At 47.6% G+C, this 27632-nt stretch overlaps 1 protein-coding gene across 4 annotated transcripts in view; it reads left to right on the forward strand.

Moving 5' to 3' along the window:
- CXXC5 (CXXC finger protein 5) overlaps positions 1 to 26500 on the forward strand; it is a 30381-nt gene extending 3881 nt beyond the window's left edge. The window contains exons 1-4 of one of the 4 annotated variants that reach the window (XM_072630488.1): positions 12214 to 13488; positions 14381 to 14564; positions 22064 to 23058; positions 25482 to 26500. In XM_072630488.1, the coding sequence (XP_072486589.1) occupies positions 22231 to 23058; positions 25482 to 25526 (873 nt within the window). In that variant the 5' untranslated portion in view covers positions 12214 to 13488; positions 14381 to 14564; positions 22064 to 22230 and the 3' untranslated portion in view covers positions 25527 to 26500. The other 3 variants (XM_072630486.1, XM_072630487.1, XM_072630489.1) reach the window with 3 other exon arrangements.
- The last annotated feature ends 1132 nt before the right edge of the window (positions 26501 to 27632 follow it).

Raw genomic sequence — 27632 nt, forward strand, 5'->3', positions numbered from 1 at the left:
GGGGATGGGCTTCACACTGAGAACCTGAGGCAGGGAGGCAGGCTGATTTGGTTGTCATGGGCAACAGAGTGAACATGACTTCTGGCCTCAGGATGCAGACCCCACTGGACTCTCCCCAGCTGTAAGAAAGCCCTGAGCAAAGAGTGGTAAAGTCTAGGGGCCTTTGGGGCAAATCTGGTGGCTTCTAGGTTGAATCTGGATGTACTCTAGACAAAGAATCATATTAAAATGAATAATTCCTTGAAGGGGACGTAGTGGTGATAAAAAGGTGGTTCCCATAAGGCTTGGAGGTCTGCTCTAAGTTATTTCTTTAGCTCCCACCTCAGGCTTTCCCCAGCTTTGTCTCTGTCCACCCACCCATCATTCAGTCATATCCCTTTCCCCCTCCTGAAACATACAACCTCTTTTAACTAGTTCCTCACTTCCTATACCCCTGAATTGAGAAGCAAATCCTATAAAAGGAATCCAGCTGAGAGAACTTCCCAAGCCCCTCAGGAAGGAAGGGATAGAATATGAGTGAGGCAGCCAGGCTGGTACAGTAGAAGGAGTGCTAGCCCTAGAACCAGGAAGACCACCATTCAGGTGTAGCCTCAGACACTAACTAGGTAAGCTTCGGCAGTCTGCCTCAGTTTCTTCATCTGTAAAACTGAGATAATAATAGCACCTACCTCCCAGGGTTGTGGTAAGGATAACATGAGATATTTGTAAAATGCTTTGCAAACCTTAAAAGTGTTATATAAATGCTAGATATTATTATTATCATGATCATCATCCTGGCTGTTCACCAGGGTCAGCACCAGAATAGGGTATATCCAGCACCATTTGGGATGATACCCCTTCCCATAGTTCACTGATGTGGTGATAGGGCCTAGGCTATTTGCTAGAATACTAGAGTTGGAAGATACTTAGAGACTTTTTATTTTTCAAATAAATCGAAGTCCATAGAGGGCAAGTAGATTGTCCAAGGTCACAGAGGCTATGACTGTGTGGCAGACTTAGGAGTCAAATCCAAGTATTTTAATTCCAAGTTCTTCCAGCTCTCATACTTTCTTCCCACTACTGTTTAAGTTCTGATGGCATGGCAGAGTAGGGAGTCAGATTTCTGAACTTTTGAGGAACCCCACTTTTCAAGATGGTTGGGAAATAGCTTTTCCATAAGAGTATGGGTGGAATCTTCCTCACTTTGACCCTCAGGGAAACCATTTCAGATTCAGTGAGCTGAATGTTCTGGGGCCAGTTGGAGGGGGAGTCTGGAGCAGGGTGACTATATCTTGGGCAACCGGTTGGACTCTTGGGGACTGTTGGCTATTTCTCTTCCTTCCTCCACTTCCTCTCTCTTGTCTCTGGTTCCCTTTTCTCCTGACCCAGCACCTTCTTCAGTCATTGTCCAAGCATCCTTGTGGAGTTGGAGATAGGAGGCTTCAGCACTGAGAAGGGAGCCAAGGCTGTGCATTATACCAAGAGAAATCATGAGCAAACAAGGAATACAAAGTAATCGCAATTTAATTCATGTTCACAGAAGGTATCACATAGCTTGGGCTGCTCTCTGTTTAGCCAGTTAGCATTGACCACTGCAGAAATATTTTTTGGGCTTGTTGAACCAAAATTGTTCATCAGTAAGAGACCAGTAGTGTGTAAGCCTATCCCCTCTCCTCCCAGGTCAGGAGCTCTCCCTATATCTCAAGGATGAATCAAAGCTCCTATTTTTTATCACATTTTAATGTTTAGGGAGTGCCCATGTCTACACCTGTGTGTGTAGATAGTCCAGTTGTTTTAAGGAAACAGACTCAGCGAACTTAAATGACTTGCCCAAGATCACACAGTAAATAATAATCTGAGACTTGGACCCAGGGTTCCCAACACCCATTCTGGTACTCTTTCCATGGCCCATAGCCATGTAACAATGTGGATACACTTCCCAGTCTTATTCCCTTTCAGTTTTTTTTAGTGACTTTAGGGAGTGGTGTCCAGCCTCCTTCCTGTCTGTGCAGATACCCCAGCATGAGATGAAGAAGGGAGCCACAGTTGTTACTGGCCTGTCCTGGAGGGATATAAGCGTTAATGAAATTGGAATACTCCCTTTGTCTCCTTAGCTCTTCAGAATGCTCTTAGTGTAGTGCTGTTGAGAACATAATTAAAAACACACTGACCTGGGATTCAGGAAACCTGGGTTCTAATTCTGTCACTGCCTTGCTTAGCAACCTCAAGGCAACAATGTGGCTCATTTTCCCCATCTGTTAAATGGAGATAAGGTTTCACCTTACAACTGCTGCCTTATAGGGTTGTTGTAATGATTGATTTAGCCAGTCCTTTTTGCTTTTTTAAAAAAAAATTAAAGTTTTCATTGATGTCTTTTGTTTTTAATTATATCACTCCATTCTCTGCTTCCCATCAAACCATCCCTTATAATACAGAATGAAAAAACAAGCAAACAACCAGTTCACCAAAACTAACCAACATATCAGCTGAGTCTACATTTTAATAGTCAATTGTTTTATACATTGTCACCAAAGGGAGAGAGGTTCAGTCAGTCCTGGTTGAGGGCTTTCAGGCTGTGTGCTAGACAATGATCAAGTATCCTCAAGGCACTTACATTTTATAGTCTACACAAATGACTATAATTCATGAAAGAATGTGATAAGTGCTTAAGAGAGGATATGACCAAAGATAAAAAGGAAGAAAGCAAGGGATCTGTTCAGAGGGCATCCAGTTGTCTGATCTGGCTGCAATATGGCACTGGCAAAGGGAACTAGCCAGAGATAAGGCTTGGGAAATAGGTGAGGGGAAGAGCATGGAGTTCTTCAAATACCACAGTGAGAAATAGTGATAGGGAGCCATGGCAGATTTTGGAGCTAAGTAATGACACAGTCAAATCTATAACCATTAATCTTGTAGCCTGTGTGGGAGGGATTATAAGTAAAGGTATTTGAGGGGCAGGAAAAAAATCCAGCAAAATCCTCCCAAATTAAGGAGGTGATTGTGGAAATAGAAAAGGAAAGGACTGGTTGGATTCCAAAGATTTAGCACATGACTGGATGTGAGGGGGGAGGAGTCCTGGGCCCATACAACCTTGAGCCTGGATGACTAGAAGGATGATGGGGCCATCAGCTGAAATGAGGAGGTTAGAAGAAGGACTTGGTTTGATGGGGGCAGGAGAGGAGGAATTTGAAGAGTTTGGCTTTGGACAGATGAGGTAATGGATATTAAACCCTTTGGAAAATAGAGAGCTCTCTCCAAGTGTGAGGTGGTGGTGGTGTTTGAAACCAGGGCACAGAGAGGTGAAGCAACTTTTCCAAGGTCATACAGTTAATTGGTGATGAAGGCAATTATCAGAGCTCTGAGGGCACAAGGATGCTCATGTTTTTTCATTCCTCCTGGGACCTTGGGTCTTCCTAGATCTAGATTTTCATTAGGTAATAACCTCGCCTCTTTGAACATTGCATCATCCTTTCTGAGGGGCCTGCATGACTACTCTGACCTTGGGCACAGCACCTCCCCTCTCTATGGGCCTCAGTTTCCTCATTTGTCAGTTGTAACCTTTAGAGAAATGATCCTCAGATTCCCCTTTCCATCACAGCAAGTCTGTGAGGGGTTGGCAGAACAAGGATTACTTTTTCCCATTTGTATAACTGAAATGGAGACCCATTGTCAGGAAGCAAATTACCCATGATCACATAGCCAATCAGTAGCAAAGCTGGGACTGAAATTTAGATCTCTTAACCATTATCCTCTCTTCTATAGGGTCCAGCCAGGGTTGAGGCTTCACCTAAAATGATTTCCTCCTCTTAACCTTCTGGGAAATTCTGATGCCTCATTCATCCCTCCTCATTCCCTTGGCTGATCGCTAGGTTTCAGTAGCAAATACCCCTGCATCTTCTGTCTCTTCTAGGGCACTCTCTCATGCATCTGCCTCTCTGGCACCTCTCCCTAAGGAAACCTAACCCAAGTTCCCTTCCCTCCACCCACCAAACCAAAATAACCTTTGCCTGCCAGTGCCTGGGGCCAGCTCTTCTTTGGGACCCTGGGCACCTGATGTTTCATTTCATCTGCCAAGGAGGCCAGAAAAGGGGGAAGAGAAGAAAAGGAGAAATTGGAGTATGCTAAAGGTAGAGTGGACCTTAGAAGTACTGTATTCCAAGTCCTTCCAGAAAGATGGGAAGGAAAACAGAAGGGAAGTCCATTTTAGAAAGGGATGATACCTCTCCAGATTTGGTTGGACATATCTCTGAGCTATGTGCTGTGAGCAAAGCCCCCAGGGTCAGCATGAGTGTGTGTGTTGGAGAGAGAAGTGTGAGGTCACCTCTGACATTAGAAGCCAGATTCATTTTGGGCTGGCAGGTTAGAGGTGGGAAAGGAAGCTGTGTAGGGGGGTGTGATGTAGGGGCATGGGAAGGTGGGAAACCCAGGCTGTGAAGGAAGGCGTGTTGCTGCTGGAGGAATTGGACTGAGCTGGGAAGGAAGGAAAGAGTTTGTGACTGACCTGCTCGTGTATCCATCAAGGGAAATCAATATAACCTCAAGGAAAGATCCCACACTGGATTTCAGCTGGGCCTGAAGAAACCACCTCTGACCTCAGGCTACTTTGGCCAGTTTGTCTGGTCATAGGAGTATATAGTAAGGGGTCCTCTATACCTTTTCTCAACCATTTTAAAAAATCAGTAATTATTTCAAGAGAGCATTGTTGTCACCTACCTCTCATACTTTTGTAGATCTCCTGAGGACCAAATAATTTTTTAAAAAATATATAATTATTTAAATTATTTTAAGGAATCTCTTAATAACATAATTAGATTCTATAAAAATACAACAACCTGTAGTAGAACCCTTCTTTTTAACAAAGAAGACGAAATTAGCCAACCCTAAGATCTACCTTTTCACCTTCTCACCTTTCTGTTGAGAGGAGGGAAGCACATCCTTCCCCAAAAGCTAAGCTCTCTGGGAAGAAAATAGATCAGCACTGCACTGGTTGGAGTTTTGGCATCTTTCAAAGTTATTTTCTTTTACATTGGTGTATTTGTCATTGCTTTGCTGTTTCTCACAGAAAAAATCTGAAATGGTGAGTTGGAAAGATGTACTTGGACTAGGGTAAGCTTCATGCTTTTCTGAGACACTGGAGAGCTCATCTTACTGTTTCCTCCCAGGTCTGCAGTTAGAGTAACCCCTCCCCTAGGGCCCTCTCACACTTTTGTCATCCTCCTGAGAACCAAGTCATTTCTTTAAAAAATAATAATTATTGTTATTTAATTTTAAATGCTTTATTAATAAAGTAAATATATTCAATGGAAATACAATTATAAATTAATCAGTTTTCGGTTACTATTTAATAGTCATTTTCTTTTATTGTTATCTTTCTTTTTACATCACCTAAATTTCTTTCATATCCCTTTCAAATCCCAGAAAGCCATCTCATATAACAGAGGATACAGGTGATTTCCTAAGGTCCTTTTCCACCCTGAGCTCTCTCTGTAGTATATTAGAATTGAAAAAGATCTTCAGTATCTCCTTGACCAGGCCAGTTTTACTGATGAAGAAACTGCAGCCAGTGAGGGGAAGGCACAGAAGCTTAATAATTCAAGTTCCTCAATTGAGGATCCCACCCATTCTTCTGAGATGGAAGCTGAAATTTGGGGGAGAATTCCCTTCAAGGTATATCCTAATTACTTTGCTTTTTAAGAGTGGGAGAATTCCACCTTTGTTTTTTTCAGTGATCCAGGACTGTGGTATTAGGAATGCCTTGGTACCAAAGGAAAGTGTGTCTTCTGATGGAAAAATTTAAATGGGTCTGGGTTGTGAAGTGTCCATCTCTATGCCTCTCCATACACATCTTTATCACTATCTGCCTTATCTCTCCTCCCCACTCCCAGCCTTCTCTCCCACACTAGACTTCCCCAGATTTTCACCAATTTACCTCAAATGCATTATTAGCCAACCACTCACTGCTTAACAGCAAGCAACTTTGGGTCTTGGTCTCCGTGCTAGGACCTCCTCCCCTCAGCCCAACCTGTGGAGTGCCTGGGGTGTATCGAGAGGGAGTGGAAGGCAGTGGGGCAAAACTCCTTCCAAATTCCCTTCTGTCCCCCATCTTTCGGACCTTGGGGACCATGAGTCATTTATGAGGGAAAATGAAGCCAATTAGGAACAAACTTTGAACACGGCTAATTGAGGTGCCTAGTGGCACCATAGGAATTAAAGGAGCCAGTGTTCTGGTACAGCATTTCCACTGGCCTTGGGAAATGACCATAGAGGCGAGATGCTCAAGGCTCCTCCTCTCCATCATGTCTCTTTCTCCTCTTCTGTGCTTTCACATCCCATAGCAGAGGTAGCTCCTGTTTTTTCAGCTTCTCCCTCCTCCCCCACTCGACCACAGAAACCCCAGGCCCTGCTGCGGACATTTGTGAGAGGCTGTTCCCCTGGTTGTTTCTGTAAGAGCTCGAGGCGCAGGCTCCCAAGTCCTGATGAAATCCCAAGCTGGCTAATTAGGCTTTACTCCCTACCCCAACAGCCCCCACCCCCACCCCCTTCTGCCTGCATTGCTTTTTCCTCCAGGCCTGAAGTGTTGGCATGCTGTTCCAGGACACCATTCCGGGAGAGAGCAGCAGCCTTGCTGTGCCCCAGAGCTGGTTGCATTTCTGCGGGCGGGGAGCCATTTCCAGCTGGGACTGGATTAATCTGGGGGTGGTGGGGGAGTTACAGATCCAAGAAGACTGTTCCATTCTGGGGATTTCAGAGACACATGGTAGGGTCTTGTACCCTATGCCTTTCTATCTAAGCCATGCTATTGTGGGGTATAACCTTTGGGTGTGCCCTTGGAACCCAGTGGTGATTTGGGCTGGGTGCTCCTATGTTGTATGTTTTGGAAACAGTGCCAGGGGAGGGACTGGCTACAGATGAGAACACGATGGAGGACTAGAGAGAGGAAAGGGTCAGAGTGATTTCATCAAGGGAGGCGAAGTCATCTTCAGACCATTGTGGGGGTTGGTGTGAATTTGTTGATTAGAGGGGAAAGATTTTTGGAGAAGGAAGGAGAAGGCTAGCACCTTAGGGAGTGGCAGAGAGAAAAATTAGGTTACAAATGCCTTCTTTTTTCTTTAGCCTGAGCAACAGGGCTTGAGGTCCCAGGGGCAGGCCAGGGGAGAAGAGGGTTTATCTGAAGGCCAAACCTGCCCCGCTTTTGGTCAGTTCTATCTTTGCTAAAGCTGAGATCAGGGGATATTGAGCTTGTCTTCACAGATGAAATGTTCTGAGCTTTTTTTTTTCCATAATTATATTAGAAGGTGGGATTTTTCTTTGGGGGGGGGGGGTTCTGGTATGGTATTCCCCTCCCGCCTCTTCCTGTGAGCTCACACTCCTTTCTCTCCCTCTAATGATTTTTTAATTATGTAGTCAGTGTGCTGAATCACTAATCTTCCTCTGGGCACCTCCAGCCCAGCACACTCTCCCCACCCATCCCAGTTCCTACTCAGGTCTACCACCCACTCCACATCTGATTCCCTTCCCAGGACAGATTTTTTCCTTATCCTCTACTTTCTGGCTATACCTGACTGCACATGGGTACACTGGAGAGGTTTTCAGTCTGACCAGGATGTTGGTTGATGGTGGATGAGTGGTATAGTGTGGGAAGGGTGGGGTTAGATGAAAGAAAAGAGATGCTGAAGGAGACAGGTGGAGGAATGGTACATGTACACCTCCTGGTAGGGCTTGGGTGGGGGGAAAGGGGCACTCCCTTTGCTTCACCCACTGCCCTCTGCTGCCTTGTCACTGGTACCGACTGGCAGAGCTGATTCTCATTCTCACTGTGCCAGCTGCAGCACTCATAGCCTCCCTCCCATCTCGGTGGGGTGGAAGATTCAGCTGGTCTTGCCCGACTGCAGGGCTGGGGGCCTGGCCAAATGCAGAGGCTGTCCGTCTTTCCATCTGTTCCCAGCTTGTTTTAGGGGCTGGAGTTCTCCCAGACCAGAACAAGGTCTAGCTTCCTCAGCTTTGTGTGACCCTTCACATCCATACATACACATAAGGACCACTAGTCACAGTTACATGTGCACACGAACACAGGTGTATGTGCTCAGTCTTTATTACACACAGGTACACTTGTCTACATTCATACATAAAGGCGCATGAACCTTAAAGTACATACAAACATATAGAAACCTAGACATACATAAATAATTACACGTGCAGATGACGTGAGCCATGAGCAGTTATATACAATTGCACACACATGAACTCAAACACAAATCACCTATACAATCATTCAGGTCCGCAAATACAAACATCTCCTGGAACCCTAGCATGTAGGAACTTACAAATGGTCTGGTCCAACAATTCATTTAAAAGATGATAAAACAGAGACCCATCATCATAAATGTTCTCTCTCTCTCTCTCTCTCACACACACACACACACACACACACACACACACACACAGTCAATAATAATAGAGGGTTCCCCAATGAGTTGTTGTGGAGAAGAGGACAGGGGAAATGCTGGGTTGACCTCAGCCTTCTTGCCTATGGAAAGTTGACCTCTTTTCCATCAGAGTCACTGGGCCCCAGGTTAGATGAGGTGGGATCCTCTGTCTGGGCTGAATGTAAGTGGGCCTGTTCCTGTGCTTGGAGAAGCCCTAAGGAATACTGTCAACTCTTTTTCTCTGATCCTGCTTTCTCCCTCCTTCCTTCGGGCCTCCTCCCATATGTGGCCCTATCTCTGCCTCAGTGGCCAGGTTAAGCTTTGGCTGGAGGTTGAGGGGCAAGTAGGGAAATCTGGGGCAACTCCCAGGCTGCCAGTCCTGAGTTGTGTGGTAGCCTTGCTTTGGGCTGGTGGGAGGATAGGGGAGGAAAGAGGGCAGCATTTTTCTCCGGCTTCTCTCCAGGGCATCGGCGCCATGGCATCTGTCAAGGTCAGATAGCGAAGGCCGGAAAGAACCAGCTCTCGACTCGAGCCTCCCTGTGCTGGGCGGGCAAGCTGGCCTTGCGGCCCCTGTTGGCTCATTATTTTTGTGCTCCCGAGGCCAGAGCGACACCTCCCTCCCTCCCTCCCTCCTTCCACCAGGCCCGCAGTCTGGGGGCTTTTGTTTTCTCGTTATTTCTCTAGCTCCAGCCGCAGAGGCCCTAGCCCACAGATGTGACAGTGGACTAAACCTGCCAGGGAGAGCTGTTAAGCCCACAGACAATTATCATCGTTGGCCGTTGTGGGTGGTGGGCAAGGGATAGATCTACTTGCCAAAGGGGAGTACGTTTTCTTCCTAGGTAGGTAGGCTATGGCCCCATTCCCCATCACTGCCAAATAGGGGGTGGGAGCAGGTGGCCAAGAGACCACCCGGCCATCAGGGTTTACATGCAGTCTTGCCTTTCAGCTGCCAAAACTGTCGGACCCATTTTATAGGGGGAGTGGATCATGCTGGGGAGAGGTAGGCATAGCTAGCTCAGGTGACCCTTCTGTCCTAGACATAAATCACAGCTTACTGTGCCTGGCCCCTCTCCTTCACAGATATAACCTCACTTACATGAAACAAGAAACCCTTGACTGGATGGAGAAATAGGCACAAGGGTGGACATCCAAAACCCCAGCTCCTCATTCTTCTGCCCAGGTTTCCCCATCCAGTGGACTCTTGCCAGCCTACCTCATGTCTGGGAGATAACAGCCTGGTTTCTGCAAGAGAGGACCTCCCTGGATTCCAATCCTTATCTACCTTCTCCTTCCCTATTTTCCCCTCTTCCCTTCCTTCCAATGGAACCATTTCACATTTGCAAAATTTCACTTGTCAACATCGCACTCATATCTTGGAAGGACTAGTCATCTTCGGTAAACCTCTGTGTCACTCTCACTATAGCCTCAGTAGCACGTCAAGGAACCACAAACCTCTGTACCCAAGGACACAGATGTAGATGGATACACACACTTTTTTTTTTATACTTAAAAACACATACACACCAGTGCTGTGGGTTTCTGGCACTGTTAGGCCCTGCCATGTACAATAAATCCCTCTTAGTTTGTGGATTATTGACCCGATAGAGCGTGGCTGCCCTGTCAGGCCCCCGGGCAGGGTACATCTAGCTCACCCGCCAGCATCATGGGTGTGTGTGTGTGTGTGTGTGTGTGTGTGTGTGTGTGTGTGTGTGTGTGTGTGTGTGTGTGTGTGTGTGTACCTTCTATGAGCCCCTTGTGTTTTTGAGTAAAAATTTCCAGAGAATTTTTTCCAGGCCAGCCATGTGCTCTGCTGCTGATAGGGAAATCTGAGTCTCACAGCAACTTTTCTCCCGATTCCCTTTGCTGTACCCTCTGGCTGCAGCCTGCCTTAGGGACCCATATCCAAAAATCTACCCCCTCCTCTTTCCTATTTCTAAAGTCCCATATGTTAAATTCTGGAAGGGAGCTGGTACCAATGGCCAACATGGAGGGGTACCCATCTCTCTCTTTGTGTCTATCTTCCCACCTATATTCACTCAACTAGTGTTTGGGGCCAGAAACCTGGCAATCAATCTAGAGGAGAATGATGCTTGTATCAGTCAGCCCCTGCTGGAATTTCTTGGAAGGTCTTCCCCAGCCTTCTTCTCTCTTATCTTCAGTAGTCTTTCTCCCTTCCTTTTCAACACAGCCAGGCTGGTTGAAACTTCCTAGGCCAAGGTCCCTGCCTTTTTACTTCTTGTCTTTCCTCCCTGCCACCCCCTCTCTTGCTCTGGGAGCCTCTTTCAGCAATGGCTGGGGAAATCTCCTAGGTTGGAATGTGGTTCTCATCCCCTTTACCCTGTGACCCAGTCTCCTCTGATGTGGAGGGGGTGGATAAGTTTGCCGGACAAGGAAGGGGACAGGAGCAGCTGGAAGCCTTGTGTGGTGGCTAAGGCTGATTCTTCCAATTCTTCACCCCCCAGAAAACTCAGAACCCAAGAACCCAGGGCTGTGGCATAGCTATGCAGCCCTTGTACAATGAGAGCTTGTGTGGAGCCTGCTGGGATAGCCTGTGGGATGCTGGGGGAGGAGAACAAGTGGTGTTTCCCTGCTGTTTGACTTCCTGCAGAGACATCCAGCCGCCCCCTCCTCCTCTTCCTCCTCTGGCGCTGCTATCCCAGCCACTCATCCATATCCCCCCAGTTTCTGTAGGAAAGACCAAGAAGAAACTAGATCTGGAGGTTCAGTTCTGGCTCTACTATTGATAGTGTGACCTTGGGAAGTCACTTTCCTCTCTGGCCCTCCTGTCCTCTTTGTGTAAAAGGAAGGGGTTGAATTCGATGTTTTTCAAGGTTTCTTTCAGCTCTAATCTGCTATGAGTCACCAAGATGATAAAATCAGTGTTCTAGAGTTGGAGGAGACTTCAGATCTAGTCTAAATCTCTCATTCTACAGATAAGGAAATCAGGGCCATGTTGGTGAAATGACATGTCCAGGGTCACATAGGAAGGGTCAGAGGTAGAATTTGAGTCCAGGTCCTCCAACTCCAGTCAGTGCTTTGTCCTTTGTACTCTGAGGGCAGCAGGATGCTTTTTTCTTCATTATATCCCCTACTGATCTGTAAAACCCTGCCACTTGAGCAACATGGAGTTTTTAGGGTGAAGACCAGACAACCCTCTGACCCTTAGTGGGAGAGGGAAAGCTCATTGAGGCTCTGAGGATCTTAGGGAGGGACCACTTCCTCACCACCACCCTCTCAACCCCTGCCCCCATCATGGTGTTGTGGATAGAGGCTGGAAATGAAGTCAAGAAAATCTGTGTTTGAATCCTTACATACCTTAGGAGGCAGATGTGTGACCCTGGGCAAGTCATTTAATCTCTCTTTATCTATAAAATGGGGATCCCAATAATGTGCCATATAGGGTTGTTGGGAGGATCAGATAAGTGAATTTGGATAAACTGTTTTGCAAACCTTAAAGAGCTTTGTAAATGCTGATTCTTTCCTTTCAACAATGATCCTAGATCTTAGGTGGAGAGCCTAGATCCCAGGGTTCTGGGTAAAAATTATAAAGACAGCTGGATAGTGTTGTTGGCAGTATAACAGATTGGGGTGAGACAATATGGCGTCTGCTCCTGGTTGTACCCAACTGACTTGATGTTTGGCCTTGGGCAACTTCTTTGGACCAGTTTTTTTTAAATTTATGAAATAGCGGAAAAGATCTTCGCCTCACCTCCCTCACAGTGGGGGCTTGTGAAGACCCAGTAAAAAGGGGTGTGTGGGTATGGGTGTGTGTCTGTGGGTGTGGGTGTGGGTGGGTGTGTTCTGGAAAGACCCAATCGTTAAGTGTATTTCCTTTGGGTTTCCGAGTACTATGTACCCTCCCTCCTTTTAAGAGGGCTCTGAAAGTGCTGGGGTTAGGGGGCTGTAGGGACCATTTCTAAATTGCCCCCCCCAGTCCTATTGTTCAGGTCTCATTGTTGATCCGGCATGCCTTTGGGGGGCAAAGGAGCCCCTTTATTCTTGTGGTCTGGGCTAGTAAGTAGGTAATTCATTTTGTCCACATGTCAGTGAAATTAAGACCCTATGTTGACATGGTTGCTCAGGTTCTAGCAGAGCAGTTGTGGGGGGAAATGTTGGTCATACAGTCTTTGGGTCTAGAGATGACCTTGAGATAATTGAGACCTTTCCTCCATCTCTTGGTAGACTTGCCAACTGCCAACACACATTTTCATGTGTCTTCCTGTCTTTCCATGTGACTTTCTTCCATGGAAGTTCTCAGAATAGAATCAGGGATCAGAGAGGAACGAAACATCCACCTTATTCATCAGCCCAATTCAACCAACTAGTGTGGCTTGTAGCTTTCCTGCCTAGCCTTCTGTGCAGTTTGCACTGGTGTGCCCAGTTTGGTATGCGTACTTGTGTCCAACAGTGTTTCTCTTTCTCTGTGGGGACCTTTATCTTAGTGGGGCCACAGGCAAAGGAAATCAAACAGGGATGGGACTTGACCTTCGCCCTAATAGGATTTGGGACTGGTGGCAAAGAGGAAGGATGGGGGAGGTGTTCAGATGTTTTAGAGCAAAAGGATAGAGAATTGGGGGCAGTATGTTTAGTAAACTGGGGGTATAGTGAATGAACCAATCTAGTTTGAGCAAGGCTGGTTTCAGTAGGGAAGTGATGAGATACAAGCTAGAAAGGTAAATTGGGACCACAATTATATAGAGTCAGCTTAGAGTTTGTTCTCATTTTGGTAGGTACTGGGGAGCCATTTATGGTTCTTAGTCTGGGATGTTATGTAATCAGAGCTGTGCATTAAGAGGATTAATCAGATTGTAGTGTACAGGATAGATTAAAGGAAATGTGTATGCCAGGAAAAGGGATGGACAATGAGAAGTCTAGAGAAGGCATTCCCAACCACTTTGTCCATGACATCAGCACCAGCATTATGATGTCACTGGCATAGCATTCTAAACACCAGGACAGAGCTCTGTTCACACAGGGCCAATGTTGTTCCCTTCCTCTGCTCCCCAAAGCCCTGTAGTACAGAATCCCTTGGTAGGAGCCCTGCCCACAGCCCTCCCTCTATCATTGGGAGTTGATTGGTAAGGTAAATTCCCAATCCCTGCTCCCCTTGGGGCTTGGAGGTACCTCCAGGGATTCTTTTGAGGGTCTGAGCTTTTTTTTTAAAGATGACTCTCACACAGAAGGGTAGTGGTGGCAGACAGAGAGCATTTAGAAGCAAAGAAGGGAACATTGGAAGCCACTTCTCCATTCCGTGCCCTGGTGCTGAGCAAATTCACATCTGTTTATTCACAGGGACGAATCTCCCCATTTCTCAGATAGAGAGTCCAAGACCTTGAGAAGGATGATACAGGCAATGCCTCAGAATGTGTCAGGCAGAGCTGGAATTATATCCCAGACCTCCATAAACCCATGACCTACTCTCTTGTTTCTTGGGTTTGGTTTTAGAGCTAAATATAGGACTCTAATGGGTTGGGGGGATTTTCTGGGGGTCCTACCTTCATGAATTGATCCTGGGTTGGGAGCTTATTGAGTAGAAGAGCATAGTCTGTTTAACAGAGAGAGAACACCAGGTTTGGAGTCAGGGAACCTGAGTTGGAATCCTAGCCTCACTATTTTGATCTTAGACAAGTTGTTAGACTTAAGCTCTCTGGGCCTCTATTGCTTTATCTATAAAATGAGGGAGTTGGATTTGTTGCTTTCTAGGCCTCCTCCTCCCCCCACCTCATCCCCTATCCCACCATACTTATAAATCCTATAGGCCTCTGGGGTAATGATGCTAGGGTTACAAATGGGACTTGGTGCTGTGGTTTTACTTGGGTGATGGGTGGGAAGAAGGATACCAGATGAGTTACTCCCCCTCCACTCATCCCTCCCAGAAATGAGCTTGTAGGGATGGGGAAGACAGAGGGTGTGATCTCACCAAATTGTCCAGGAAGGAATCCTTCTAAGTTTGATGTTCACCCTTTTTTCTGCAGTTCCACCAATGAGGCTCAACTTGCAGGAGGAGACACACCGCACTGCCAGGCCCTGACACCGGGAACTCCCCTGGATGGTCCAGCACTGACACCTTATCCCTACTCCATTTTCCCCATTTACTCTGACTGGCCTTCTTCTGGCTGGGAGCTCCTGCAACTGGTGTGAAGAACTTCGTGGAGGGAGGTGGGTACCCCCTGGCACTGAAGTCCAGAGGGGGAGGGAAAAAGACCAAGGGACACAGAAAAGGTCAAAGGTGACTACAAAGCTTCTAATTAAGCCTTGGGCCTAAAGTGTGATTGGGAGCCCTGTTTGAGGACTGGGACCTTGGAGGAAAGGGAAGAAAATGGTGGGTTGGCTCTTCTGCAGTAGGGAAGAAGGAACTCCTTCTTTCAGAGCAGGTTGAAAGACCATTCCCTTGTTGGGTTTTCATATTGAAACATCTGTCCCCAGAGTGCCAAGGAGGTCTCAGGAGGTCCTTTGGCCTGAGCACAGAGTTAGAGGAGTGAGGGTATCCCAGTCTTGGGCTAGAGTCTTTTGCTCTAGGCTATGCCAAGTCTTGATGCTCCAATAAGAGACCCTTCTGAGGAAAGACCTTCAGGGGGAACTTCTAATGGTTAGGAGGGTCTTGTGGTGGTTGCTTTGGAACATTCTTTAATACATTCCTTGGTTTCCATTCATATCTGTCATTCTCTATATCTGGCTTATAGCTTCTCTTACTGTTTCTCCTTGGTTTCTAGTTCCTTATATCTGTCTTGAACTGTCTTTCTATCCTGATGTTTCTGTGTCTGTCTTTCCATCCATTATTCTGTCTCTGACATTTTGTAATTCTTTTGTAATCTCTGTCTCCTTGTCTGTCTTTACGTCTGTTTCTCTGTCTCCCTGTCTATCTTTCTGGGTCTCTCTGTCCCTGTTTTTGTGTCTCAGTCTTTCCGTGTCTCTGACTATTCCCTGTCCCCTGCCTCTGTATCTCTGTCTGTTCCCATATCTGTGTCTCAGTCTCTCTGTCTCTGCCCTTCATCTGTGAGTCTCAGTCTCTTTGTATTTCTGTCCCTCTGTCTCTGTGTCTCAAGTCTGTTGGTGACTCTGTCTACCCCCAGTGCAATGTTCCATCCTTCCCGCCCCCCCCCCCCCATACACACACATACACTCAGACAATCAAGACCTTTGTGGGATGACCGATGGGCTGGCCGGCCGGGCGCCGCTGGCTCCGCATTGCTGATGAAACGGAGTCCTTTGTTGTTCTCTCTTTAGTCGGCAGTATTTCTTTTTGGGGGCTGGATGTATTCCTGGCAGGGATGATGATGGATGCTCTCTCCCTTCCAGCAGCAGCATTTTGGATTCCTTGCCCAGGGTCCAAAGCTTGTTTGCCTTTCTTCTCCCCTACCCCTCCTACCCTCTCAACCTCCCCAGGCTGTAACTCCTTTCCATTGGCACCTTGGTAGCACATGCCACCCCAGTCTCTCAAAGACTTTCATGACCAGTGGGGGCCTTTGTGCTGGAGGAGGGTATCACATGTTGAAGAGCAATCTGGCTGTGCTGACTTTGACCAGTCTGGTGAATGGTGAATGAGAATGTAGGCTTCGGGGAGCTGGTAAGGAGATTGGGTGACCTCCTTATAGCTCCATTGTGGATGCTTCCCCCTGTTCCATGAGCAGATCTCTGGAACTACCAGTGAATGGGGAATGTGGGATTATGACTGAAACAATCTTGTCAGAGCATAAAGCACTTTGGAGGGGTTTGGGGGAGATCCTCTTCTTTTTCTGAAGTTCACTCTTGGGTCTTCTGCCCTTTGTTTTCTAAGTATCCTGGGTGATTGTCTCAGAAACCACCTCCCAAGGAGATTGAGGTCTACTCAGAGCACAGAACATTAGTCTTACTGACCTCAGCTAACTCTTCAGTTGTCAGGGTACCCCTTCCCTCCCAGCTCTGCTCCAGGAGGCTGGAAGGGTCTGAGGATTCATCAACCTTGATATTTCCACTCCTGCCCCCACCCCAGGCTAAGTTAAAACAGATGAGGCATGACCAGAGTTGGGTGGGAGGACAGACTGGAGGGAGGGAGAGAGGAAACTGAAGGTCTTTCCAGAAGCAGGCAGGCCTCAAGGGAAAGAGTCAAAGGAAGATGAGCCATAGGAAGCTTTGGGGGCAGGCCACAGGTTGAGGGAAGAGCCTGGAGTGACTGGTGACTGTGCCTGCCAGATTTCCCTATCTCTGGATGGCAGAAGCTCTTCTAAGGACCTTTCTGAACAGCCTGCAGGAGAAAGGCAGGGGCAGGCTGATAGGATGTGCCAGTGTGGGGGTAAGGGAGGGGGTGCTGAGGTGAGCAGCATGTTGGAGGTGGAGGGGAAAGGAAATAGAAGCTTCTGTATAGAGGTAGACCCTTTCCTCCCCCTTACCCCCAAATACACACACACACAGACACACACCCTCTTCTAGGTGGCTCGGTGACTTCTGGGCTTGGAGTCAGGATAATCTAAGTTCAAGTCCAACCTCAGATACCAACTAGCTGTGTGACCCTGGGCAGATCACTTAACCTCTGCCTCTGTTTTCTCAGCTGTAAAATGGGGATCATAATAGGGTTGCTGTGAGGATCAAATGAGATAATATTTGTAAAGCACTTACTGTGGTGGCTGGCACACCCTAGGTGCTTCTTCCCTCCCTCCTTTTCTGCTTTTCCTCCCTATCCTCATCCATTTCCATTTTTCCTTCCTCACTGTCTCTTGCCTTTCTTCTTCTTTCTCTCCTTCTAAAATAAAGATTTCTTGGTTCATGGAAACAAATTTGAAAGGCTTTAGGGTTTACCCTCTGCCTATTAGGGTGACTAAGGACAAATAATTTATTCTCTCTGAGGGTCCATTTCTCCAACTGTAAAATGAAAGGGATACTCTTTCTAGTTTCTTCCGTCTTTGACTTCTTTTGGTTCTGTGAGTTAGATGTCAGGGACTAAGAGACGCTTGCCTGTCTACTCCCCTCTATTCACATTTCCTTTAGGACATTTTGAGAGGAATCCATTTTCCTCCTAACCTTCTTGCTATGACCTATTATTTGAAAGAAGGGCTGGCTCTTGCCTTCTGTCTGGGCAGTGGAATGGGGTTATTCCAGCCCCAGCTTCCTAGGTTGATAGTACTTTGTCCCAGAACACCTGATCTTTGATATCTCATGTCTGCTGAGCGTAAACCTGGCTAGTCTGGATGTGATGGGGGAGGACCTTGCTGCCCAGACCAGGATCAGGGTTAGGGTCCTATACAAGGAGGCCCTGCTGAAAAAGACAGGGGCCTGTCCCTCACAATCTCCAATTTCCTTTGCCTGAGGCAGGGCAAAGAAGAGTTTTTGGAAGAGAGTCTCAGGCAAACAGATAAATGGCTACTAAAGAGACTAGACAGGGAATTCAAGGGAGATACAGACTTAACAGATGCAAACCCAGCGAAACTGGAATTGGAGAAGGGCTGGAGGGGGGGTCAGGGGGAATCTTAGTGTCCCATACTGCCTCCTTTTCTTATATATTTCCCTTGGGGGTGTGGCAGAGAATAGAATGGTGGTGGAAGAAGGACCTGACTTTTATTTGACCTCCTCTGGAGGAGCCTAGACCCGGAGGAGAGAGAAGCAGGGAGCTGAGTTCCCCAGTAATTCGGCTATTGATTTCTGTCACCAGCTAGGGCTGGCAGAGAGCACCAGCTCAATTACTGCCTCCTAGGGTAGAGAGATTCCTTCTGCCTCATTCTCTGGCTTCTGGAGGGCAGTTGGTGATGTGGGAGGAGGAGAATCAAGATTTTTAAAACTGGAAGAAGCCTTAGGATCTCTTACTAGAAAGGAAACTGAGACACAGAGAGATGTGATTTGGTCAGAAGTCACACAGCCAGATCTAGAATTCAGGATTTAGCATGCTCTTGTCTAGCATACTTCTCATTTCATGTTGAGATTGAAATCCTTTTTGGGTTTTGAGGATCTTCTGGGACATTAGCAACTTCTAGAGCTTCTGGAGGCTGTGGAGTCTGGCTGCCCCAGCTCAAAGTCCTCCTATGTCCTGTGGTTCTGTCCATGACTCTATTAGGTATATCTTGTTACTGGACTTAGATGGCTCTGGAAGAGAAAGTGAGGCTGGTGACTTTGCAGAGCCCTCTCTCACTTAAATCCAATTCACTTGCATGTCATGGCATCACCTCCATGATGTCATGGTCCTCTTTGAGAAGGAAGGACAAACTGACAAGAGGAGAGAGTGGGAGTAGGGCTTTCTCAAGACATGGCCCAAAATTGACCTATCCCGTTAACACTATTTATAGGGCAAATCCTTCATAGGACTTCTCCTGTCTCACAGCTAAATCCCTCCTTCTCTATGACTTTGTTGGGGGGGTGGTGGGTAGGGGTAAATTTAGGTTGCACACAAGGAAGGACTCCATGGGTTTCAAAGGCTCTTGAACAAGTAGGTTCAGGAACATTGTAAAGATGGCCTTCTCTCAGGGGGATGGGGGTAGGGGACAGTAAGATGGGTTCTTGGAGGAAGGGGTTGGGCAGGATGACTCTGAGAGGTCATTGTTGTTGGGAAAGTCACTTTGTTCCTCCAGTTCCTCTCTATTCTGGGGACTAGGGACTGTCTCTCTCATTGCATTGAACTTCTTTCCATCCCAGCCCAATGGGAACCAAAGTGGGAATGAGGCTAAGCTGAGAGGCTTAGGGGATATAGGGAGATTCTGGAAGGGGCAAAATCATAGAAGGGTTGACTTTTGGCTGCAGCCCACTCCTTCACAGTGAACTTTTTTTACCTGGGGTGGGGCTCGGTCTGGTATTTTCAGAAATATTTCTACTCCTTCCACTTACCTCTTCCTGTTGGAAGCCCAATACTGTCTTTGTTACTCATAGCTGGAGATGAGGGAGTGAATGTCATTCTGGGCCTTGATCATGGAGATGTGGGGGCTCCTAATTTGGTCCAGAGGCATTCTTTGGAATAGATATCTCTGGAGATTTCCCTTTGACTCTGTCTACTACGATCAATCCCTACCCTCCTTCCCACCCATCCCCATTGGTGATCACATGATATCCATGCTCATTCTCTCTGGAGTCCCCACTTCTCACTCAAATACCAGAAAGGGTCTCTATCTTGGCTGCAGGTTGGTATCTTGGGATCATAGATTTGGAGTTGGAGGATCTTTTAGAAGGTCCAATCCAACTAATCCATCTAACCTAACCCCCTCGTTTTACAGATAAGGAAATTGATACCTAAAGAAGTAATTTGTCCTTGGTCACAAAGATGACAAAGTTCCAGGTTTGAATCTAAGTCCTCTAACTTCAAATCCAGTATTTTTTCCCCACTGTACCAGATTTATACCTGGGGATATCTTGAAATATTTGGCACCTCCTGTCCCTATCCCCAGGTCCTGAAGCTGAACAGAATGGGCCCAGAGAACAGACCACAGTGCCTTCTGTGGGCATCCTTCCTTTGCATTTTCTTTTCTTTCTTGTAGCAGCACTTGCTGAGGGGATTGTCAGCCCAAGAGCATCCCCAAGGCCTAAGAGCAGGGTCTATGGGGATCTAAGGGCTCTCAGGAGCCATTGTCACGCTTTGAGATTCCACTCTCTCATTTTTGCTCAAGGACCATATCATGTTAGCCTAAGTCAAACGGAGTTGGGAAAATCTACCCATGGGGCAAATTTTAATGTTCCAGAGCCTATGAGACACAGGTTTCAGATTATCTGTGCCCTAACCTAGCTGCCATCCCTCCTATTGCTACAGATAATGTGGAGTTGGCAGTGTGTGTTGTCAGCAGATACCCACCCTTGTCTGTGTCCTTGGGGTGGGGTGGGGAAGTGTCTAAGCACTTTGGGGGAGAGAAAGCTGTGTCCTGCTGCTGTCATTACCCATACTCGGGGCTCTGATGTCCCTTCATGAACCAAGGCTCCCAATATTATCCCCTGTTCTCTCCACTTCTTTCTCACTCTGGTCATTATCCCCACCCCCACATCCCTCTAATGCAAGGGCCACTCATTGGAGCGGGGGTGTGTGATGGTGGTGTGGGAAGACTAGGGAGGAGGGCGGCAAAGGGCTCCAGGGCCTGGCGGGCTGGCGAATAGGACAAAGAGTCAGTGTGTGCCCGGCTGGGGGGTGGGGGTGGAGCTCTAGCCAGATGTGAGTCTCTCCCAATGAACAAACAACCCGCTCAGCGGGCGGCACTGTTCCACCCTGCCCAGACCCTCTGGCTCTGACCCTCCCTCCTGGAGCTCCCTGATGGGTGGGGGACCATGAGCTGCCCCCACCCCCAAGCAGAGGAGGGCAACAGTTACTACAGATGCTAGAAATCCACCACCGGACTATCAAGGCATGAGGATGGCTCCTGAGAGCCCTTGGGTCCCCATGGACCCTGCTCTTGGGCTTACCCTAAATGAAAGCCATACCCTCATCTTCTCAGATGCAGTGATGGTCACAGTGTCCTCGGGGACAGATTTTTTTTTTTGAGGGCATAAGGTAGAAGACTGGCTAACAATGGGAATAAGAATTCTTTTCCCCCAGTCAACATTGCAGGAAGTGTAAAGTAGGTATCACATAGTACTGTGTGAATCTAGACAAGTCTCTGGAACTTAATTTCCTCATCTGTAAAAAGATAGGGTTGATCTCAAAGTAGCAGGACTATTAGGAAACCTGAAATGTAGTTATTAACTGGCCATATTAATTTAGAAAATGTTAGTACTCAGAAGGGCCTAAAAGACCATCCAGTCTAATTCTTTTCAATTTGATAGATGAGGAAGTAGACCCAAATATGGGGAAATGACTTAAACAAGGTCATATGGTTGGGAGAGGGTGGGTATAGGGCTATTTATCCCCATTTCTTTCCAGTTTCATAGATACCCAAGTCCTGGGGGAGATGGGTACAGATCCCTAACTTGAGGTAGTTTGACCTGTAAGTCATTATGCTGATTCTTCAGCCTAAACAGGAAAAAGTATGGGTGAGAAACTTTCCAAATGGCTTTAGAAGTAAAGGTTAGGGATGGGAGAGTCAGGGGTGTTGGGAATTAGAGATTAGGAAGTGAAGTTGGTGCAGACACCCTGTACCCTCTACCTGCTGCCTGGGTGAGGGGCCTCTGTCAACACTGTGGTCCCTCTTTGTCCCCCTTGCCTGAACCTGATGGGGGATGAGGTTCTGGGGGATACTTTATGTACTGACTCCTCCAAAAATATATTCTGGCCCCTGCAGATTTTTCCTGCTGATTCTTATGCATGAAGTGCTATGTGTTCTTCAACCATCCCTCCTTCCCCCCAAAAAAGAAAAAAAAAAAAAACAACAGAAAACTTTTCAGGATCATAGGAACTAGGTGAGAGGGTAGAGGACTAACCTAATCCTCTCATTTATAGGTAAAGACTCTAAGGAACACAGAGAAATAACTTGCCTAAGGTCACATAGGTCATTGGATCATAGATTTAAAGCTGTAAGGCACCTTAGAAACCATCAAGACAAACCCCCTTGTTCTACAGCTGAGGAATTGTGCACAGAGAGGTTGATAAATTTGTCTGGGGTCAACCAGCCAATGAGTCCAAAGTGGAAGATGTTAAGTAGCAGAACTGATATTTGACCCCAGATGCTATGACTTTAAAGTCAGTGGCCTTTCCACTTACACAGTTCTCTCTTTGGGTTGGGGGAGAGTGTTAGAACCATGGGATGACTGTGCCCTAATTCTGCTCTCTCTTGTCCTTACAGAGTAGCAGGCTTCCAGACCATGCATCTGCCTTGAGGTCACCTCCATATTCTCTTGGTGTTGGCATCATCCCTGGCCATCAGGGGCAGGAGCCGATCACTGGGCTCAGGGTCGGTTGGGAAGCTCCCCTGAACGGGGTTCAGTTGCCATCCCGGCCCTGGCCCCAACCATGTCTAGTCTTGTCGGCAGCCCCCAGCCCGATAGCGGCGGCAGCAGCAGCAGCAGTAGTAAGTCAGGCACTGTAGAAAAATGCAGTTCAGATGAGGCCCTGCCCCCTGCCAACCCAGAGCGACGCAACAAGAGCGGCATCATCAGTGAGCCCCTCAACAAGAGTCTGCGCAAGTCCCGGCCTCTGTCCCACTACTCTTCCTTCAGTGGTGGCAGCTCAGTGGGTGAGCTGGTGGACAAGGCAGCTGCTGCCTCTGGGCTGGCCAATGGGCATGACCCGCCCATGGACAAAACCAACTCTACCTCAAAGCACAAAAGTGGTGCTGTGGCCAGTCTGCTAAGCAAGGCAGAGCGGGCCGCAGAGCTCTCTGCTGAAGGACAGCTGACACTGCAACAGTTTGCTCAGTCCACTGAGATGCTGAAACGGGTGGTTCAGGAACACCTTCCCCTGATGAGTGAGGCTGGGTCTGGGCTCCCAGACATGGAGGCTGTGTCAGGCACTGAGGCCCTGAATGGCCCTTCCGACTTCCCCTACCTAGGCGCCTTCCCCATCAATCCGGGCCTCTTTATCATGACGCCCGCAGGCGTGTTCCTGGCTGAGAGCGCCTTGCACATGGCAGGCCTGGCAGAGTATCCTATGCAGAGTGAGCTGGCTTCTGCCATCAGCTCGGGCAAGAAGAAACGGAAACGTTGCGGCATGTGCCCGCCCTGCCGACGGCGGATAAACTGCGAGCAGTGTAGCAGTTGTCGGAACCGAAAAACTGGCCACCAGATTTGCAAATTCAGAAAATGTGAGGAGCTCAAAAAGAAGCCTTCTGCTGCTCTGGAGGTAACCTGCTAGAATAGGGTCCCTGCTCTAGCCCCCCAAGTCTCCGCTGTCTGTCCCCCGACCCTGCTGTCCTTCTGAACAAGCCCAAGTGGGAAGGCTTGCTTAGATTCTGGGTTACTACTCTAATGTGGGGAGGGTGGAGGTAGGGGCTTGGGGGTGGGATTTGCCCATCCATTGTGGTCCCTCCAGATAAGCCAGCCAACTCTTTCCTACCCTCCCCTGCTCAGCCCCCATAGATAATGAGATTTCACACATATACACCTCCACCCTTGCCCACCCTGGATCTGGTCACCTCTTCATTAACCAACAAGGTCCTAGGTACATGGTCATTCCCTTGTTGATGAGACCCTGTGAGATTCATTTCCTCCAGCCCTTAGAATGTTCAGCCAAACCCATTGGAGAGATGGCCTGAGTTTAAGGAGTGTGGGTCCTCTGTGTTGTCCAAAACCTGGCAGACTGCTTGGTAGTTAGCTTTCCTTTACTTCTGGGGAGACAGGGTAGGGGGTACTCTCCAAGTGGGGTATGCCTCACTCCAATAACTTTCCTTCAAAGTGGGGTTGTCTGGGAGGCATGTCATCCCAGGGAGGGGATGCCATCTAGGCCCAAATTTCAGGGGTCATAATACCCTCTCTTTTCCCCCACCCCTTTCCCTTGGGCTACTCTCCTTTGGAGGATAGAGCCTGTTGCTGGCCCACTGGTGTGGTATGTCTCTAGCACAAAAGCATCTTTTCAGACAGGCCCATCCCTCCCCCTGCGGCCCCCCACCCCCACCCCAACTTGATTTGATTGCAAATTGTAGGAATGGTTGGAAAACAATGATTGTGTCCCTGGCACCAAAGGCCTGGGCTACCCCCTCAGCCCCCTCCCCTCCCTCTTTTCTGTTTCCCTCCCTCCCTTCCTCACCCAGAGAATTAGCTGTTACACAAACACAGACTACATAAACAGATAAATAGAATAAATGGATACATATACTTTCATAAAATCTGCACACAGTGTAAGCATGCAGATAGACACGTTGACTCAGTAGGAAAAAGTACACAAATACATAGACTTAAGCACAGGCACAAAGTTATACACTGGCTCAGTTTGCTTGTTCCTTTGGACATCTATGGGCCTCATCCTGGGTCTTCCATGTTGAGACCCTCCATGTCAAGACCTACTCCCATCCTTCTTTGATGACTTCAGTAGTCCATTTTGAAAAGGTCTTAGGAAGTGATTTAGAGTCAGCTTTGGATGAGGTAGGCAAAAGGACCGAGACAGGTCAGCTTCAGAAAGGCTAGGGGAGAGTCAGGGCCACCTGGCAGCCCTTGGGGATTATGAGTGCAGGATTCCCACAAGATTAGCGCCCCCCCCCCCTTTCCCCGGGAGACATCTGACTTGAGACTCCAGATTTCAATTCATTGGGTTTCCTTCCTTCCTTTGGTTCACAGGACTAAGTGGAACAGGGTATTGATGTGTAGGTATCAAAAGGCCTGGAAGCCAAGGAGGACTCCCCCTCTTTGCCTTCTCTCCATACAGACCCAGCTTAACAACCTCACTGCTGTGGTCTAGAGTTAGGGAATTCTGGAGGGCTCAGGTACCTGATTAGCAGGTTAGCTGGCTGGAGGCAGAAAACAAGGAAGGGTAATGTGTAGGGGGGAATGGGCTTAGAATCAGCCTTGACTTCCCTCGTGTAGTTGGTGTGGCCGAGAACCAAGGGTAGGATTCCAACAGAAGAGAGATCTGCTTCCCCCCCTCAAAGAAGCAAAATTCCCAGCTCAGAGGGAGTAGGGGAGTAGGATAGGACAGGACACGTTTTAGAGGAGGAAGTCTTCCTTAATGTAGCAAAACGCTGAGTTATAAACTTCCCCCCTCCAAAGGAAACAACAGTCAGCAAACATTTTAAAACCCTTACTATGTTCCTGACATTGTGCTAAGCATGGGAGATAATAAGAAAGGCAAAGCCATAACCAAAACCAAAATTTGGAATCATTCTGAGAAGGGGAAAACCTGACTCCTCTGAGAATCCAAGGTAGGACTGGTGGGGAGTGGGGCACCGGTTTTGGAAGGGTCTCTGATACAGATAGCATCCCAGGACTAAGCTTCCTACAGACAGCGTGGCTCAGCACCTATGCGCGGCCTGTCAGTCATTTGGTGGCTTGGAGAAGAGATCCTTTTCCAGAGCTCAATTGCCAAAGAAGTGCAGTGGGTTTCTTCTGTTCTCTACTATACTCCAGTAAAAGAGTCAAGACATGTCAGTGATGGCGGCGGCAGCTCGGAGAAAGAAAGGAGTGAAGGCATGCAGAAAGCAAGCCGACTGAGGTCTAGGGTAGGGGATAAGTGAGGACTTTTGGGAGGCCAGCCACCCCCAGCCTGTGACTTAACTCCGCTTGTTTGTCTCTCCTGTCCCCACCCCATCCTTCCTTTTCTTCCTTTCTCTCCAGAAGGTGATGCTTCCAACGGGAGCCGCCTTCCGATGGTTTCAGTGACGAGTGGAGCCCCGGAGCTGCCATCTCGTGCAATGTCCTTGCTTGTGTTGTCTCAAGTAGGGGATTCGGGCGAAGACGAATGGATGCACCTATGTCTTTTAGAACCAAAAATATTCTCTCGCAGATTTCATTCCTGTTTTTATATATATATTTTTTGTTGTTGTTTTAACATCTCCACGTTCTAGTATAAAAAAAATCAAAAAACAAAAACATTTAACTGCTTTGCAGAAGAAGAAAAAAGAAAAATGAATCTGTAAAGTACGGAGACTTAATAGCAGAGGATGGACAATCAGTTTCCTTCGTGTGTTGATGTTTTTATTGTTTGTGTGGAAGATGCAGTTTCTGTGTAGAGAATGTAAATTTTCAGTAACCTTTTGAAATCTAGTTACTAATAAGCACTACTGTAATTTAGCACAGTTGTTTAACTCCACCTCATTTAAACTGTTTGATTCTTTCCCATCATAAAATAGTGCATAGTTTTCCTAGAGTACGCCACTTCATGTTTATAATGAGAATATGTTTATAGCGATATAGAGTCCCCACCCCGGAACCATCCACATCTACAACTTACCAGCCAGGAGCAAATCGTCAGAGGTGGGCGCCCCCCGAGCAGACCATGTTGTACCCCAGTGGTCCTTCAAAAGAAAATTAAACATGGTGACAATGACGACTTAAAAAGATCTGTTATCTGATTCATGTGGATCCAGGGCTCCAACATACAGAGGTGCCCCTAATCCCAGTTTTACTTAGAAAGAAAAAAATCATTTTTATAATCTTGCTGAAGTTAAAGACAGAACTGACCCCAGGGCAGTGGGGGTGCCCTGGGGTTGAGGATTCCCGCCCCCCACCCCCCCACCTACATCACCACCCCCAGGCCCTGGTCTCTTCCTGCTGATGGACATGCTGTTTGTATTGTTTTAGCGAACCAGGCTGTTTTGTGAATAAAATGAATGCATGTTTTGTGTCTCAGTTCACATCTTGGTTCTTGATTTTCAGTTTTGTGGGGAGGCCTGGGTATGACTGAATTTTCCTGCTTCCCCCTCTACTGTCCCCAAGTGGATGTGTTATAAACCTCCCTGAACATCTATGGATCGAGCAAGCAGTTGAAGCACTCCATCCCCATTACAGGACCCAGGAGACCGGAAGAGCTGGGGATCTACAAGGAGACAGAGGAAACACAGACTGTTTGAAATGGTCTTTTCATCTAGTGGGGGTAGAAAGAAGGTAGTGGTCTCTTCTATTTTCTTTTTCCCACCCCCAGCCCCACCAAGTGCCTGGACCTCAGATAACCCACAGCTGGATGAAGCTGTGAACCTTCTGATGGTGGGTGGGGTGGGAGGGGAGGATGTGCTGCAGACCCCATGCTGGCGTAAAGCCAACAGTAATCACAGTCTTATCCCCAGCTGGGGGTTTGGAGCTTTTCTTCTTTGCGACCCTCTCCTTGCTTTGTGCTATGCAAAGCAGCCACATAGTCTCATGCTGGGGAGTCGGAGGAGTGGAGGACATGACAGTGTAGTCCTTGTCTGCCCTACACGCTTACTTCCACACTATTCCTCCCTATACACATAGGGCACTGTTCCTGGCACCCCAGGCTTCTACTTGACCAGGCCCCTGATTTTTTTTTTTTTAATTTCCAGTCCTGTTTTTCTGACCTGGGATCTCCGGGTCTATATCTTTTTATCTCTAACTGTCCCCTTCTCCATTTCCCATGCTTTCCCTTTTTTCCCCTGAAGCATTTGGGGTTAAATGACTTGCTCAGGGTCACACAGTGTCTGATTTGAGATCTGAACTCAGGTCCTGACTCCAGGGCTGGTGCTGTATCCACCTCCACTCCTAGCTGCCCCACACCTTCCTTTCTGACAAGCAGCTCATTAGCTTAGCTGGTCCCCCTCTCCTTATACATGATTTGGTTCCCCAAATCATTCCTTACCACATGCAGAACACTCTCCCACAGGATTTAGCTTATCCTACAGTATTGACCAGTCTTACTCCAGTCTTCACTTGGGGAAGTAAGCACAGGAACCCTAACATTTGTCCTAGCTCTCCCCTCTATCCTTGGGCTCTGGGATTTCTTCCAGGAATTGTTGCTCGGCCAGTGAATCATTC

The sequence above is a fragment of the Notamacropus eugenii genome, chromosome 1, assembly GCF_028372415.1.
Source record: "Notamacropus eugenii isolate mMacEug1 chromosome 1, mMacEug1.pri_v2, whole genome shotgun sequence".
NCBI classification, from domain to species: domain Eukaryota; kingdom Metazoa; phylum Chordata; class Mammalia; order Diprotodontia; family Macropodidae; genus Notamacropus; species Notamacropus eugenii.